We start from the raw sequence: 15,085 nt of genomic DNA on the forward strand, positions 1-15,085 counted from the left end.
CATTAAGCTACAGAATCTATGCTCATGACACTTTAGCTGCAATGCCTCCTTGCTTTGGCAACTGTAAACTTTGTTTTAGATTTTTCTTCTCTGAGCTTTGCTGTCAATCAAAACGAAGAACAACGTTTCATGCAATCTTACTGGACGGCTGCTTTTGAAATCATCACAGCAATAATAACTATAATTCTGGATTTTTGGGGGGGGGCCCTTGCAGTTGGCTCTTGACACTGCCCCCCGCCCCCCGTGTCAGGTGGACGCACGGCCGGTTCCACCGCGGACCCGAGAGGAGTGTCTTTAAGACCCAGCGGAGCTCGGCAGGGAAACCCCGCGGCTTCGCTTGTTTCTTCCTCCGGAGCGTCAGACGGTCGTTTGCGGGGAGGCGCTGGAGCCATTTCGCCACATGAAAGCCCGACGCGCTGAGCCTCCGACATCCGACTTGTTCGTGGAGAAGAGAAATCCGCTTTTGAGGAGCTCCGCGCGTGCGCGCGCGCACACACACACACACACACGAGCTCGCGCGCAAAGACGCACGGCGCACGTTACACGTATTACACTTCCTCCTGCTCCACTGGGGAGAATTAGAAAAAGGAACTCGAAACGCAAACTTCAACTCTCCCATGTGGAAGGCAGGGGTTTGAGGATAAGGTATATATATATTTTTTCCTCTCCCGGGCTCCGTCCCCCCCTCCTCCTCCCCCCCTCCCTCTCTCTCCCTCGTCTTTATCTGTTTTTGGCCGGATAGCTGAGCTTCTATGAGAGCGCGGCTCGGAGAGAAGAGAAGTTTGGTTGTTTGCCTGGCCGGCTGAGGAGGAGGAGGAGGAGGAGGAGGGGAAAGAAGAAGAAGAAGGAGAAGAACAAGAGTCGGGTTCAAAGTGGGTGAAGAAGATGGTCCTCAACGGCGCGTGGAGGAGAAGCTCCCTGTGCGTCCTGGCGCTGTGTCTCAGCGTCGCGTCGCCGCCGTGCAGCGCCCGGATTTACACCAACCACTGGGCGGTCAGGATAGCCGGTGGCCCCGATGTGGCCGAGCGGATAGCGGACAAATACGGCTATAGGAACATGGGACAGGTAGGTCGCCCATTGCTACACCGAAGGGTTTCTTTCTCTTTTCGACAACTCTGACAAAAAGTAGTGCATGGCACATGTAGACAAGTCCCAACCTCGGCCACGATTGTTCTGCTGTGATTCTGTGTGTGTGTGTGTGTGTGTGTGTGTGTGTGTGTGTGTGTGAGAGAAGCCGCAGATGACCCATTGAAGAAGCTCCAGAGCAGGATGGCACAACAGGTGCCTCCTCGCAGTGTTTCCTTGGGTCCTGCTCCCTTCGCAGGGGGGGGTGGGGGGGGGGGCGCAGCGGTCTCGTGTGCTTGGGGCTTTTGACACAGACGTGAGACAGCTAGTGCTGTTGGGTTTGTGGTCCTGGAGTTGACATCAAAAGATCTCCAGTCAAACCGATTCTCTTGTTTTGGGCTTATTTTTAAGTTAAAAATGCTTTTTTGTTGTGTAACACTTCCTCTGACTGATGGTGCTCGACTTGGCAAACATGGATTCCACTTTAATGATCAAGTGGAGGCTCCCATACATTTGCTCTGTATTCTCAAATTGGCACAATGAGTTTTATTTCTTCAGTAACGATGAGGAAATGTTGAGATATACACGTCACATCGCACCGGAAGGATCCAAATGTAAAGCTGGGATTGTTATTGTTGATATTTGTGGTTTGTCTTGACAAAGTCGTACCCAGAGACGGGGAAACGGCAGTGGAACCTTTGTCCATCCGTCTACACTTGATGTCATTCTTCAATCAACAGAATTGGTCCAGGAGGAGGGTTTTGAGTGTTTTGACAACGTTTTTAAAGGGGGATCCTTTGGGGGCCACACAAACATGGCCCCTCACATTCTCACGAGTATCGTGACTGAAATGCGTGGGTAGTTCAGGCCTGCACTTGCCGCGTGGAACAGAGGGGGGCATTCTGACAGGTTGTTGTGGGGTAGCCTAGTCAACAGCTATTGAACCCCCCCCCTCCGCCCTCACCCCCCCACCCCCCCGTATTCTTCCTCGCCTTATCCAGCCCGCCCACCCACTATACTCCCCAGAGAGCAGGCCTTAATGGCCTCGTTCATCCCCTCTTTTTGACGGGAACTAATGTGTGGAGTCCCCCCCCCCCCTCCACCTCCTTTCCACACCAGCCCCCCCATAGGAATTCCCCTGTGGTGCAGTGCTGCCCCCGACCCCCACCAATCGCCCTAATTTCCATGTCAATATGAAGCGTTCGTTGGACTTTGACACCTAGACCAGAGTTTCACTTCACTTCCTGGTTTTGGGCTCCCGTGGGAGAGATAACCGCACTATCTGGTTTCCTAAGGTGACCTTTGACATCCCCAATATCAACGCCCTCCCTCATGTATCAGTGCTGCACTTAAACATAAGTCTGAGTTATTGCAAGTTATTTTCTCCAAGCTGCTCATTCTAACAGACGCGCTTAGATGAGCGAGCTTCTGATTGGCGGTACGAGGATATGACGCTAAAAGTGAAGAGCTTTCACCATTTCAAAGGGGCCAAGTAGTTGGAGACAGGAAAAGGGGGATGGGTATGGAAAACATGTGACGCAGGGACAATATAGTCTTGTTGACGGGTGGAAAGAGGAGGACAGACAAAGATAACACACACTGGGAGATGGAGGGAGCGAAAGAGGGGACCATAGATGGACGCATGGATGAAAAGAGTTGGCATGGAGGGAGAGAGCACCTCGTTGGGGAATTCTGGGTAATCCTCTTAACCATGGAGCCCCCTTCCCAGACTTAGACAGTGGCCCAAATTGGGTCGAAATCAGCTGACAAGACCCTCGACGTGGATATCTGTTGAATCCGGTGTGTGGAAGAGATTTGAGAGGAGTTGGAGACACTGAGGGGGGGGGGGGGGGAGGATGCGGCCGGACCTGAACATTATAAGATTATTAAGGCAGGTTGCACTGATAAACCCATGCTAAAGGCACCACGCCAACATGGTACTGATTCAGGGAAATACCGGACCTGCTGGTCATTTTTATCCAAGCTAGACATCCAGTGTCTTGGATGACAAATAGAATATTCAGTCTTTTTTTTATTACAGGTTTTTGTTTTGCAGATTTTAATTGTTATTCTTTACCATTTGAGGTAAAGGTTATAGAAATACTGAAGTGAAATCACTATTGTACGATTGTCCTTGCTGTAAAGGAACTGCAGTTGGAAAACATCGTGTGTGTTTTGTTGTCGTCTTGTTTTTCCATTCTGCCGTCATGAGACTGATTTATTCTTAAATGTTTGTATCTGAGCAACGCTTACTCTGGCAAAACCTGACCTTGAAGTTTGGTCGTCCCCTTTCAAATGGTATTTGGCAGGACTTTGTATCACGCCACATGGAAGACGTCTCTAATCACTGCAGTGCAGGTGGTTTCCACTCACAAAGTTGTTACGGCATAATTTCCAGTAAGCAAAGCAGAACATATTAATCACTCTGTGGGTTATTGCATCATAATGAAAATTGAATAGACTATAAAAGCAGATGCATGTCCTTCTGCAGTCACAACTCAAGCCGATGGTTCAAGAAACTTCTAATTAAAAAGGGACCCAAGAGGTTTTGAAGCTACCATAAAGATTGATCATTTCAATTAAATGTCAATTAAGTTGAACTAAATAGTTAGATGGTCTGCAGGAGTTGATACCTGGGCTTAAGCTTTATTTCCTTCTATTTGGAGGCGGTGCAGAGGTCGTGTAGGTGGGATCCACGATATGTTGAGACCTGTTGACGCTACATGGAAACATCCAAACTGGTAGCCGCCTATTATGCAAGCACATTCAGCTCCTTCTTGTGTAGAATGCTATTTGAAATTGGTGCTGTCTGTAACATCCTGAAAGTTGCCGGATGTCTGTGTGTGAGCGGCGCTGAAAGCCGATCTGATGGGTTCTGTGGTGCTGGACTTCACTCCGGGAACAGTGACGCAACACAGGACCCTCGGCAGCCATGACAGACTCCATCTGAGCGGCTGCATGCTCTTTATCAATTATTAAAACTGATCAGCGTCAAGCAGCTCGCCGCCTGCCCGTCGGCGTCCGTCTGTCCTCGAGTGTCTTTGTCTGTTTGAAGCCTTCATTCATCCATCGTTTTGTGTTGATTCTTTTCTGCCTTTTCCATCCCACCTTGTAGTCACTATTCCTTTCTTTTTCTCTGAGAGTTTTTAAGATCTAAACAAATCTGTATGTGCAATATATTCAATATGACATCATGGGAAACTAACTCTACTACTATAAGAGAAGAAACTCTCCTTTTAGAGTATATTCATGTGTCTGATTAGGTTTCCTTTGTGTTTGATATGCACTTTGCACACACCAAACATCAAATTAGCTTTTGGATAAACCACTATCATAATATATAATACAATGGTTTTATTTTACAAGTTATATCTGTTCAATTGTTTTGACTCTATGCTCAGAGTCATTATAGTATTATTTAAAAAAAAAAAGTACTGTTCAGCCCAACAATATTGCAGCGATATCAGTATTGAGTTACCAGGTGAATGATGTCATGTGTGTTTTGCAGATTGGGGACCTCAAAGACCACTATCACTTCTTCCATAGCCGGACCATCAAGAGGTCGACTTTGTCCAGCCATGGTCGCCATAGCTTCATCTCCATGGAGCCCAAGGTGAGCCTGCTGCACTCTTACAAGGAGTCATGTGAATTAGTTCCAAATGGGACTGGAGAACAAAGTTCTCACAACTTAAGGTCTTTGTTCTCGTCATGTGACCGAAATCCGTCACGTCTTCCGATGAATGAGTGACATAAACCACGAGACGTCTTGCCAAATGTCCAAATGAAGAAATGCTGCTGGTTTCTATCTCGTGTGTTGATTTGTTTAATACTGATTTAATTGTTCATGAAATATGACGATAATGATATTAGGTGATCCTAACACACACATTGCGAGTGGTGTCATTATGTCACCATCACGGTGCACAGGCCTGAAGGAGGAATCCACTTCACACACCACCACAGTCTGGTCTTCTGGCTCATTGAAGTATTTATGAGCACAGACATTACATTGCCCCGGAAATTCCAATATTCTTTAAAGAAGAAAGGTGATAATTAGAACTTGTAAGGTTTGATTGCAGCTTATTTTTTATTAGCCTGATGTTGCTATGAAACGTAGCAACACGGGAGGCGGGGTACAGTCTAGATAGTTAATTGGATATGTTGAATAAAAAATCAGGGAAATACTATAGTTTCAATTCAAAGTACGTGGCTCTTACAAAAGACCCGTTCTAGAAACTACTGGGAGGAACCTCCAAGTACAATATAAATATTAAACACACTTTGACATCAAGGTTAGACAACACTTATTAGACATAAAACATCTTGCTTAGCGCCTTAGTCAAATAAAAAGTGTTTTAGTGGTAACAAAGGTTTGAATATTGAGTAAATATTTTACTATGGTTGAAGAATGAAATGTAGTGCTTGATACTTTCGATCATTAACTCCATTAACTCTTCCTCTATATGTCATGTGTTTTTGTTCTAGAAATGAAACCTTTTAATTCTTGGGTACAAAGCTGCAAGTCTCTCTCTCTCCCCCCACCCCCCCCCTCTCTCTCCCCCTCTCTCTCTCTCTCTCTGTCTCTCTCTCTCTCTCTCTCTCTCTGTCTCTCTCTCTCTCTCTCTCTCTCCCTCTCTCTCTCTCTCCCTCTCTCTCCCCCTCTCTCTCTCTCTCTCTCTCTCTGTCTCTCTCTCTGTCTCTCTCTCTCTCACAAACACACATCCAACATAATTACTTTATAATCGACAAATGAAAAGTTTCTCACTTGTTTCTCCTTTTTAGTTGTTGTGTGCTGTCACCCCCGTGGCTCTGGCTGAGGCTACTACTTATGCTTTTGTTTAAAGTTTACATGTCGACTTCACAGTAGTTGTGCCTGACAAAAACAGTATTGATAAGAAAAAGCAAGTGGGCGGTTTTTCTGTCCTTCGCCCTCCTTCAGGCCGCAGTCACGGCTTCAAACATCCGCTCCAAAGTGCAGATAAGTGCTGCTAGACACGCCACTTGCTGTTTTCTCCAACGCCCCTTCTGTCGGCAATAGTAGAATTATAAAATGCAGAATTGAACAACACAACACCTGCTGCCCGCCGTTTCCAAACCGGTGGTGTTAGTAAGATAGTTAGTGATCTAAAAGTGGTGTGGACACCAAAGGAAGCAGGTGGAGGTAGATGGCTCTAAACGGGATCTAGTGGCACGTCAGTTTGTGCAGACGCCCAAAATTGTGTCTGAAAGAAAATGTTACTTGTTGATAACTGAAGGTTGGAAGTGGATCAGAAGATTGCTCCTGAGAAAACAAGATGAAACTCCCCAGAACCAAAACATCCCATTTATGTCCATTTTGAAAAATACAGCCTTTTTGGGCGCTTCACGGATTTAATCCAGCAGCAATGGCTTTTGTGTATTTGTTTGTGTGTTTTGAACAACGGATTCCAGGGCACGCATGTGTGTGCCGAGCAATGATAAAAATGTATCAGCGGGATTTTAAAAAGAATGAACAGGTCGCCTTTGTTTGAGTCCTGTCAAAGCTTCCCTGTTGCTCTGACGCCCTGCGCCACCTCCAGTCATCTCCTCCTCTCTCTGGCCTGACACTGCAGGGAGGTTTGGGTCCTGGTGCCAGCTGGCTGATCAGGAGGAGAGGTTAAAGGGGAGGGAGGGAAGGAGATAGTGACCCGTCTGTGGGTTTGGGGTCAATGTGATGGCTACTTTGGCGCTGGCGCAGTCTGGCGCACCACTAATGATGTTGTGTGGTAATAACAGCAGCGTGTGCGTTTGTGAGTCAGATGGGTGTAGCGCTGCCATGAAAGGGGCAACCTGCCAGCCGCAGTACTCATTGGCACGCGTGTTGCCATGGTGATTCAGCACAGCCCAGATTACCGCTTTATGGCACCAGCCGAACCACGGTGTCACTTGGCTCTAAGGTCAAAGAGCATTTCCAAGCTGATGAGGCCGCTGGCTGAGAGGGAGAACGCATTTCATTACATTTCCTTTCGTTCCTTAATATTTCGTTGATTGGATCTCAGAAATAGTTATATTGTTTCATGAATTTATATATATTCACATATTCTCGCAGGAAATCCAATGTTATTAATCTTTAAGTTCTGTAATGTTACGTTGATGGAACTCAAAATGACCCTTTTGTGTATCACAATCCCAATGTTATCCCCTTCATCAGGGTGCCAATCAAACCAGGGCACCCAAACCCAACATGAGAGATGAGATCTGCTCTTTGGACGCCTGCACCCCGCGTGGCTCTGCTGACGGATGCTCCTTACTGCATCTTTCTGGGAGTTCAAACATCATTTGGGCGCCCACAGACTGCTTTTAGTTTTTAGTATGAAATGAGTTCAAATATACTCGACCCGCTTTGTCTGAAAGCTATTTCCGGCTATTTCAAGTTTGTTGTAAACAGCAATTAAAGTCCTACATTGGTTGCTTCTATTTTCTATAATGTCCTTTTGAAGTCTGTGGAGGCATTTTTAGGGAGAAACGACAGCTGAATGCGGTTGTCTGTCCACAGCGTTGCATGTGTTTCCGTAGAGTTTCTACATTGCATGACCCACTCGTGTTGTTTATCCCGACGTGAGGCCCGGTTTGTTCCGCAGCTGAATCCTCGCCGGGATACAGCGAAAGGCAGAATGCCAGCAATACAATCTCAGCGTCGCATGGCCCTCATAAGTCAAAAATATTACTAGAAGGAGCTCCAGTCCAAATGATTTAGTTGATTTAAAACCGTTCTCCATATTTTGCCGCTACGGCTGGTGGATTAGTTTCACTATGCAGCTGCCTTTTGGAGATCAATGTACTCATGAAGCCGTGTGGGAGACGAGGAGACTCACAGCAACAAGGAGACACTAATTACGCACTATGTGGACCCGTCAGGACTTTCAGGGGTCATTTGCACTCGTGCAGGTAACGTGAGGCTCCATCTATTCCCCGTTACATATTTCCATGAAGCCAGGATGCTTCTGCCAAAGATCCATGATCCTTTTTTTTTTCTCCCCTTGAATTCTTTAAACAGATGAACTATTAAGAAGTTGACGCCCTGTGAGAAGCACCTACAGCTGTGATAAGTTGTGTGACTGTGTGCTGCGTTTGGCTGAGCTGCACAATAACTGGCTTCTTGTGTCGGTCCAAAGGTAGTTGTGGGTGTTCTGCTACACCAGCCTTTGACCTTTGTTTAAAAATCGCAGCTTCAGTTCTTTCGCCTGCAACTCAAACAGCGTCTCCAAAAACAGCAGGGAAAGTGGATCAATTTGTTCCCATTTGTTCTATCGAAGTGAACTCTTCCCCAGTTTCCCCTGGTTACTGACCCAGCCAGCAAAAGCCACCTGCAAACCCTTCCACAGTGTGAGGGAACGGAGGGAGGAAGGGGGTTGGAATGGGAACGAGAGAGAGACACAGAGAGACAGACGGACAGACAAAGAGAGAGAGAGAGAGACTCTCAAAGAAAAAAAACGGGCACATGCAGGAAAGAAGACCTAAAACGCAACAAAGAGATGGCAACTAACAGACGAGAGAGAGAGAGAGATGAGAAAAGCCAAAGTGTAGGAAAATCCTTTGGAGTGTGAGAAGAGAAAAGCATTGTGCCGAGATGAACAGGTGCTACAACCTCATAAAATATGGAGCAGATCCAATCGTCACGCCTCAGAACCTGCCAGCAAGTTGGCCCAGAAACAAAGGCAGCGATACTGGCAACTTTTTTTGCAATAATAGAGGGCAATACTGTCTTTGTTTAGGTAAGGGTTGGCAAATGGGACTTAAGTGATGCAGATCCTCAGGCTGAATGATGATGAAAGGGACAACAAAGAATGGCGATTCTCTTGCTTTAGAAGATCCGTTCATCATTTATCTTCATTTTTCTTTTTAGAATAAATCCAAAGAAAGAAATGCAAAGCTGTGATTTGTTAGCTGTAGCTATCTAGTATTACTGTTTAGCCCAATTCTGAACACATGCACATTTCCTACGCTGTTTTTGTTGTGGTTTCTACAGTTTATATTGGCGACATAGATTCTTTCCTCTGTAATCACTAGACTGCTCCTTTTGAAGATAAAGAGAACATTGTAAGGCCTTAAGAGCCGATGATATTATTGTCATGGCGTCATTGAAACCTTGAGCTTATTTAGTTTTTGCCTGTGGTAAAAATGTATGTTGAGAAATGTGAGGGGGGATTATTCACTATTTGATTCAGCAAAATCTCTCTCTCTTTTCTTTTCTTCTGTGCTCTGTCTTGTAAATATTAAGAAGAATGGACTGTGTGAGGGGCCTCGTTAAACAAGTTGCACACAGCATCAGTTTGCTGTTGGTGATGATTCACCAGGGATTGTGGTGCTGCTGGTCCTGATGCAACTTAAAATGAAACGAGCTGAGACTTTGAAGCTAAAACAAACATTCTGCTTCTCTTTGTCATTTATTGTGCTCCCATATTTCATATACTCTCTCAAACACTTGAGTTATTAAATGTAGTTATTTACAGGCTCATTGTGAGAGCTGCATACTTGAGTTATTGGATCAATGCTATTTTTGCTCTCTCTCTCTCTTTGTTTTTACTTTCTTCCGCTTCCAAGCTTGCCCTTTTTTTTTCATGGCCTCTTCTGGGACTTCTTCTCTTCTTCTCTCCTTCTCGTTGCCTCCTGCTCAGATCAGTCAGATTATTTCAGTGACTGAGTCCAGATAATCACTCTGGCACCTTTTCTCTCCTCTGGCTGCTGCAGCTGTTTTCATGTGGAGAAACGCTTCGTCTTTGCTGTTAAATATTGATCACATTCTCCCACCTTTTTTGGATCCGACCAACAAAACCTCTTTTTATTGTAAGGATTGGATCATTCCATTGGAAATCCTCGGTGCATTAGGGGTACGCTTTTAGTTGACAGCATACTGTGTTTGGGGAGGAGTGCATAGCTGTAGAAATAAGAATGTGCTCCTCATCGATATCTCAGCTCAACCTGGTGTATTCGTGTTTAAAGGATCCTTCTGTAATCTGTGAGCTGGCACACAAGCATGTCTGCAAAATCCCACAACTATTTATCATAGTAATATTTACATTTCTGGCTATGTGTATATACAGCTTGACACGCGTTTTTAAAAACCTTTGTTCTGTCCCCTCAGCTGTTACATGTCAACTTCTTTTCAGACGGATGAAGTCTGCTGGACTTCCACTAGACTAAATATCAGATTTATGGTGTTTTTAAAGCGACAACCAGGGCCAAGCAAGTGGGTCCAGCCCTCCTGCTCAGGTCCAGCAATGCTGATTTTGAAATTGGAAAATTCCTTCTGCGTGATACCTGCCAAGGAATGCCTCGCGCCTCGAAGCGACCCCTAGGATTTGAGAGATTGATGTTACCTGAGAGACGTTTATGTCGTCACAGCACATGTGTGTATTAGTCCGCCCATTTTGCAGACCAAGAAAAACAAAGTGATAGAGAAAAAACCTTTGACTCCACTGCAAATATTTAGCGGGTAAATAGAGTCTAGATGTCAAACAGGAAAATATTAGGATACTAAAGTCTGTGTACTTTGTAATTATTTCCTTTTTGGGTTTTATTTTGTAGTCCTAAGCCATAATTATGTAGGGCAGCTTCAAGTAAAAAGTGCTTCACAACATCTTTGAAAATGTTCTTTCTTTAAAATGCACCATTGCAACTGAGACACTAGTTTGGCTCCTGCAGTTAACATGCAACAACAACAATGTAATTTGCACTCATCGCTCACCCATAACAAAAATTCAATTCCCACCTGCTGCTCTCTGATGTTTTGTCTGTGCTGGTTGGCAGGATACCAGCCATATCTATTCTCTGGAGCTGGTCATAGAAGTCAAAGGACAGGAAATATGGTCACTTTTTTATTCAAGATGCTGCACTCTTGCTTAAAAACACCTTAGGTTTCCCAGGACCTAATGTTTTGAAGATTGTGTTGAATGAAGAGCAGGATATAAAAGATGAAAATGTTGGCTGATTGTACTGTGCCAGTCCTGTGTGGTATTACTCGATTACTTCTTAGTTTTCTCTCAATCTGTTTTCAGGTGGAGTGGATTCAGCAGCAGGTGGTGAAGAGGAGGATCAAGAGGGATTACAAGGCAGACCCGCCCCTTTCTCTGACTAGCCCCGCCCACAGCTCCCCGGCCCAGAACAACATATTCTATAACGACGCCAAGTGGAGCAGCATGTGGTACATTGTGAGTACGCTGTATACCGGCACCAGAGAGCTTCTTTCTCTGATTGCATGACTCCTGCAGCCAAACAAGAATGTCACAAGATCCAATGGAGCCCAGTATGTTGTATTGTCTTCTCTGTCTACCTTTGTGGGTAAAGTTCAGCTGAGGTGACGGCATGATCCTAATTACTGCTGGGTCAGTGAAGACAAGGGGTTTGTGTGTGTGTGTGTGTGTGTGTTAGTAAATAAAAATTAAAAAAAGTCAGAAGTAATTTCCTCAATTAGTTTTTACTCATTACTGTTTGTCACAGGTAAGTCTATAGCACATAAAATATACTACATGTCTTTGTGTTGCTACATTTCAAAATATCTTATCTTAGATATTGCACACACACACACATTTTGTGTGTGTGTGTGTGTGTGTCTTTGCCTCAGTGTCCTCTGCTCTGTCAATTGTTTATACAGTAGAGATCAGGGTTTACATGTATTTTGTTAGGAAAGAACGGTTTGAACTTGTGTATCTTCAGGTTTACCTAGAAATGTATTTCCTGTAGTCATTTCTGAGTACCTGGTACAGTCTACTTTTAACATCATTGTGCCAGTAAAATGGATCTGTCTTTCCATATGTATAGATAAATCAAGAGATAAATCCGTATCATGAGTTTGAATGTTGTTTAATTGCCTCTCATGCAGTGTGCATACAATAGAGTCTTAATACTGTATCCACTACACCGAGGTTTTTACTCGTATACTATATCCATGTAGTATTTTCGGTGCTCTCTCAGCGGCTCAGTCGGTGTTTTGGGCCTTTTGATGTGCAGACGATGTTTGGACAGAATACCTCAAATAATCATCATGGTTTGCATACTGCAAAATATGACCAGATGCAGAAGGACATCCATGTGTTCTTCACTAACTTTATTTGATATACTATGTATAGGGGACATAGGAACTATTTTCTATGATGGTTTTGGGGTCTGTAGACATGCCAGATACCCAAATGAACGCGTAGAAGCACTAGAACTAAAGGACTTGAGGCTTGACTTAAACTTGTTTGGACTGACTGTTCATGTTCACACTCGTTTCAGGTTAAATGGAAAATGTTATGTGGGCGAACTCATAAAGTTTATGTTTGTATCTGCAAGATGCTGATGTGTTGTTTTTTCTCCAGCACTGTAACGACGATGTGCATAACTGTCAGTCGGACATGAACATCATGGGGGCGTGGAAGAGGGGCTACACGGGTAAAGACGTGGTGGTGACCATACTAGATGACGGCATCGAGAGGAACCACCCAGACCTCTTTCAGAACTACGTGAGTGTGTATGTATGCGCATGTACACTGTGTGTGTGTGTGGGAATGTTGAGTCAATGCATTTTTATTTAAAAGTTTGTTAATCTAGGGGTTTAATGTAATAATTTCAAACTTCCTCAAACCTGTTGGTGTGCAGTTCTGCTGAGCACACGTTTATTTCTGTGTACATACTAAGGGCCGATATTTAGAGAAACGTCTTGGCCTGAGGCTGCAGGTAAGGCCATTAATCAGCTATGCAGATGAAATGTTTCACACCCTGTTGGACAGCGCCTGTGCTGCTGTTATCAGCTTCTCTTAATGCCTGAATTTGTTTATGCCGAAGGGTGAGCAGCGCAGCAGAGTGAATTTGCTCTGATTGCATTCGATTTACCAAACCGTTGTGAGCGATGCTAATGTGGAACTGTTTGATTGGGTTGGAGACGCTTCTTGGCTACAGGTCTCTCATTTACACACACACACACACACACACTTATGGGTTGTATCTGACCTGCCATTCTGATGAATTGACCGGTTGTTTTCTGCCTTTCAATCACTATGCAAGTGTTGCCTTGTTAGATTTTCTAGTTTTTACCTGCGTGTCTCCTCCAGGACCCTCAGGCCAGCTTTGATGTCAACGGTAACGATATGGATCCGATGCCCCGATATGACGCAACCAATGAGAACAAGTAAGAAAAACAAGCTAATGACAAATTGTCATAATATTGTTACGGTAAAGTTTAGCGTTTTGGGGTTATCTCATTATCAGAAGCTACTTGCCTCACTATTTTTGTATTTCTGAGCGTGTTGTGAATGTGACGAGTTATTTGATTGTGACATTTGTGAGTGGGTTATGTGGGTTTCTTTGTGTGTGTGTGTGTGTGTGTGTGTGTGTGTGTGTGTGTGTGTGTGTGTGTGTGTGTGTGTGTGTGTGTGTAAAAAGGGGCTCAATTGTCCAGGCTCTTGTGTCAGTTTGAATTACTGAGTGTTGTTGTTGTTGTTGTTTGTGTATCTATGTGTTTGGCTGCATCAGTCTTATTCTTAGTCCAAGCTTGACAGTGGCTCAGTCACTGCTGGTAATACAATACAAAGAGACATGAGGCCTACAGATAAAGCTCAATGAGCTGTTTTTCTTTGTAAGGCTGAATGCATTGTGGCCTGGTGTGAAGTGTGTCTCTGCCCCCCCCCCCCCCCCCGCCCCCCTCTTTGACTCTTCATATTCATTCATACTAGTTTTTATCCAACAAGTGATCATGGGATGGTCATTTTGGTCCAATCAAAGCACGGACGTCACAGCTCCCGTGCGAATAGGGAGTCGATTGAATGGATGTTAAAAGTCGGCTCGTGGTGGCCTGCCAGGCTAAACTGGTCAACACGCCTGAAAGGCTGAAGAAACAATCTGTAAAGCTGTGTTTATACTTGCGCTTGGCACCATAGTGCGAGCATCCCCTTACAGCCTGCGTGCTCTGAGCATGTCAGGAGTTCATTGAGTCATGCTCCAAAAAGGCAGCGGACATGCAAAGAAAAATAACACATTTTTAGCTTTTCCAGGGAAGTCCTTTGTGTGCGTGGACTAAATATTATTGACAAATAAACAACCCCAACCACCATGGGTTTAAAAGGACAGTCTGATAATACAATTACAGAAACACCTGTTTTAGGCTGGAAATTACTTCCAAAGTAACTTTTTAAAGATACATTTTAAAGATAATAAAAATGCATTATAAAATCAATTGCTTGTCAACACAAATAGTTAATCATACAATCTCATGACAGCAACTCAATGCATTTCGACATTGGATTTAAAAAAAAAAAGAAAAAAGATGTTCGACGATGATCATTTCGCTCAAACAACGTGAAATAATTAATTCCTTCTGCTTTGTATCAACGGTTTAGATAAATATATTTTCATGAAGTTGCTGTGAGGCAGGTTGTCAATTGTCTGAGTGCTTCCCTGCTATTGAAAACGTCCCTGTGTCTTCCCCTGGGGGGGCTGGACAGCTAGATGCTGGGTTTCCATGGCAGCGGCTGGCGCTTTCCCCGGGGGGGGCGTGTGGGTTTGTGATGCAGATGTTCTCTGCAGGTGGTGTGTACACGCGTCCAAGTTTCTTTGTGCCGATCCAGAAAGTCGTGTTTTTTTGAGAAGGCGGCAAACGCAAACAATCTCATGTTTTTCTGCACTTGTTGCCGACCCGGGTCCATTGTCACCAGCGCAGTTACTAACGGTTCTCCTTCAAAGTGTCACGAGTGGTCTCGCTGCACTGTTTGAGCTTTCATCATGTCGAGGCCTCTTTGCGATGCTGGACTCCAGGAGAAGGCCTTTGTTGGTAAGCTCTTCATTGCTGCCTTTCCTCAGACACGGGACGCGCTGTGCAGGTGAAGTGGCTGCAGCCGCAAATAACTCCCACTGCATTGTGGGTATTGCCTACAATGCGAAAATCGGAGGTGAGTGATTTATTATTTCATCAATGTGTTTTTAACTAAACGGACTGTGTTTTTAGTTCACTGATGTGCTTATGACACACCATTGAGATGCCGTCATAGTAATGCAGCGACTAAAACGCAATATGTGATGAGAATAA

The 15,085-nt window shown here is 44.6% G+C and overlaps 1 protein-coding gene across 3 annotated transcripts in view; it reads left to right on the forward strand.

The window, feature by feature from the left end:
• Positions 1-285: 285 nt before the first annotated feature.
• The window catches only part of pcsk5b (proprotein convertase subtilisin/kexin type 5b), a 55,529-nt gene continuing 40,729 nt past the window's right edge, over positions 286-15,085 (forward strand). For 2 of the 3 annotated variants that reach the window (XM_037482095.2, XM_037482096.2), the window contains exons 1-6: positions 298-1,065; positions 4,574-4,678; positions 11,082-11,234; positions 12,384-12,527; positions 13,116-13,192; positions 14,860-14,948. In XM_037482095.2, the coding sequence (XP_037337992.2) occupies positions 886-1,065; positions 4,574-4,678; positions 11,082-11,234; positions 12,384-12,527; positions 13,116-13,192; positions 14,860-14,948 (748 nt within the window). In that variant the 5' untranslated portion in view covers positions 298-885. Of the gene's footprint in view, positions 1,066-4,573; positions 4,679-11,081; positions 11,235-12,383; positions 12,528-13,115; positions 13,193-14,859; positions 14,949-15,085 lie in introns of all 3 variants that reach the window. The other variant, XM_037482094.2, reaches the window with a different exon arrangement.

This window comes from Pungitius pungitius, chromosome 5, assembly GCF_949316345.1.
Source record: "Pungitius pungitius chromosome 5, fPunPun2.1, whole genome shotgun sequence".
Lineage (NCBI taxonomy): Eukaryota > Metazoa > Chordata > Actinopteri > Perciformes > Gasterosteidae > Pungitius > Pungitius pungitius.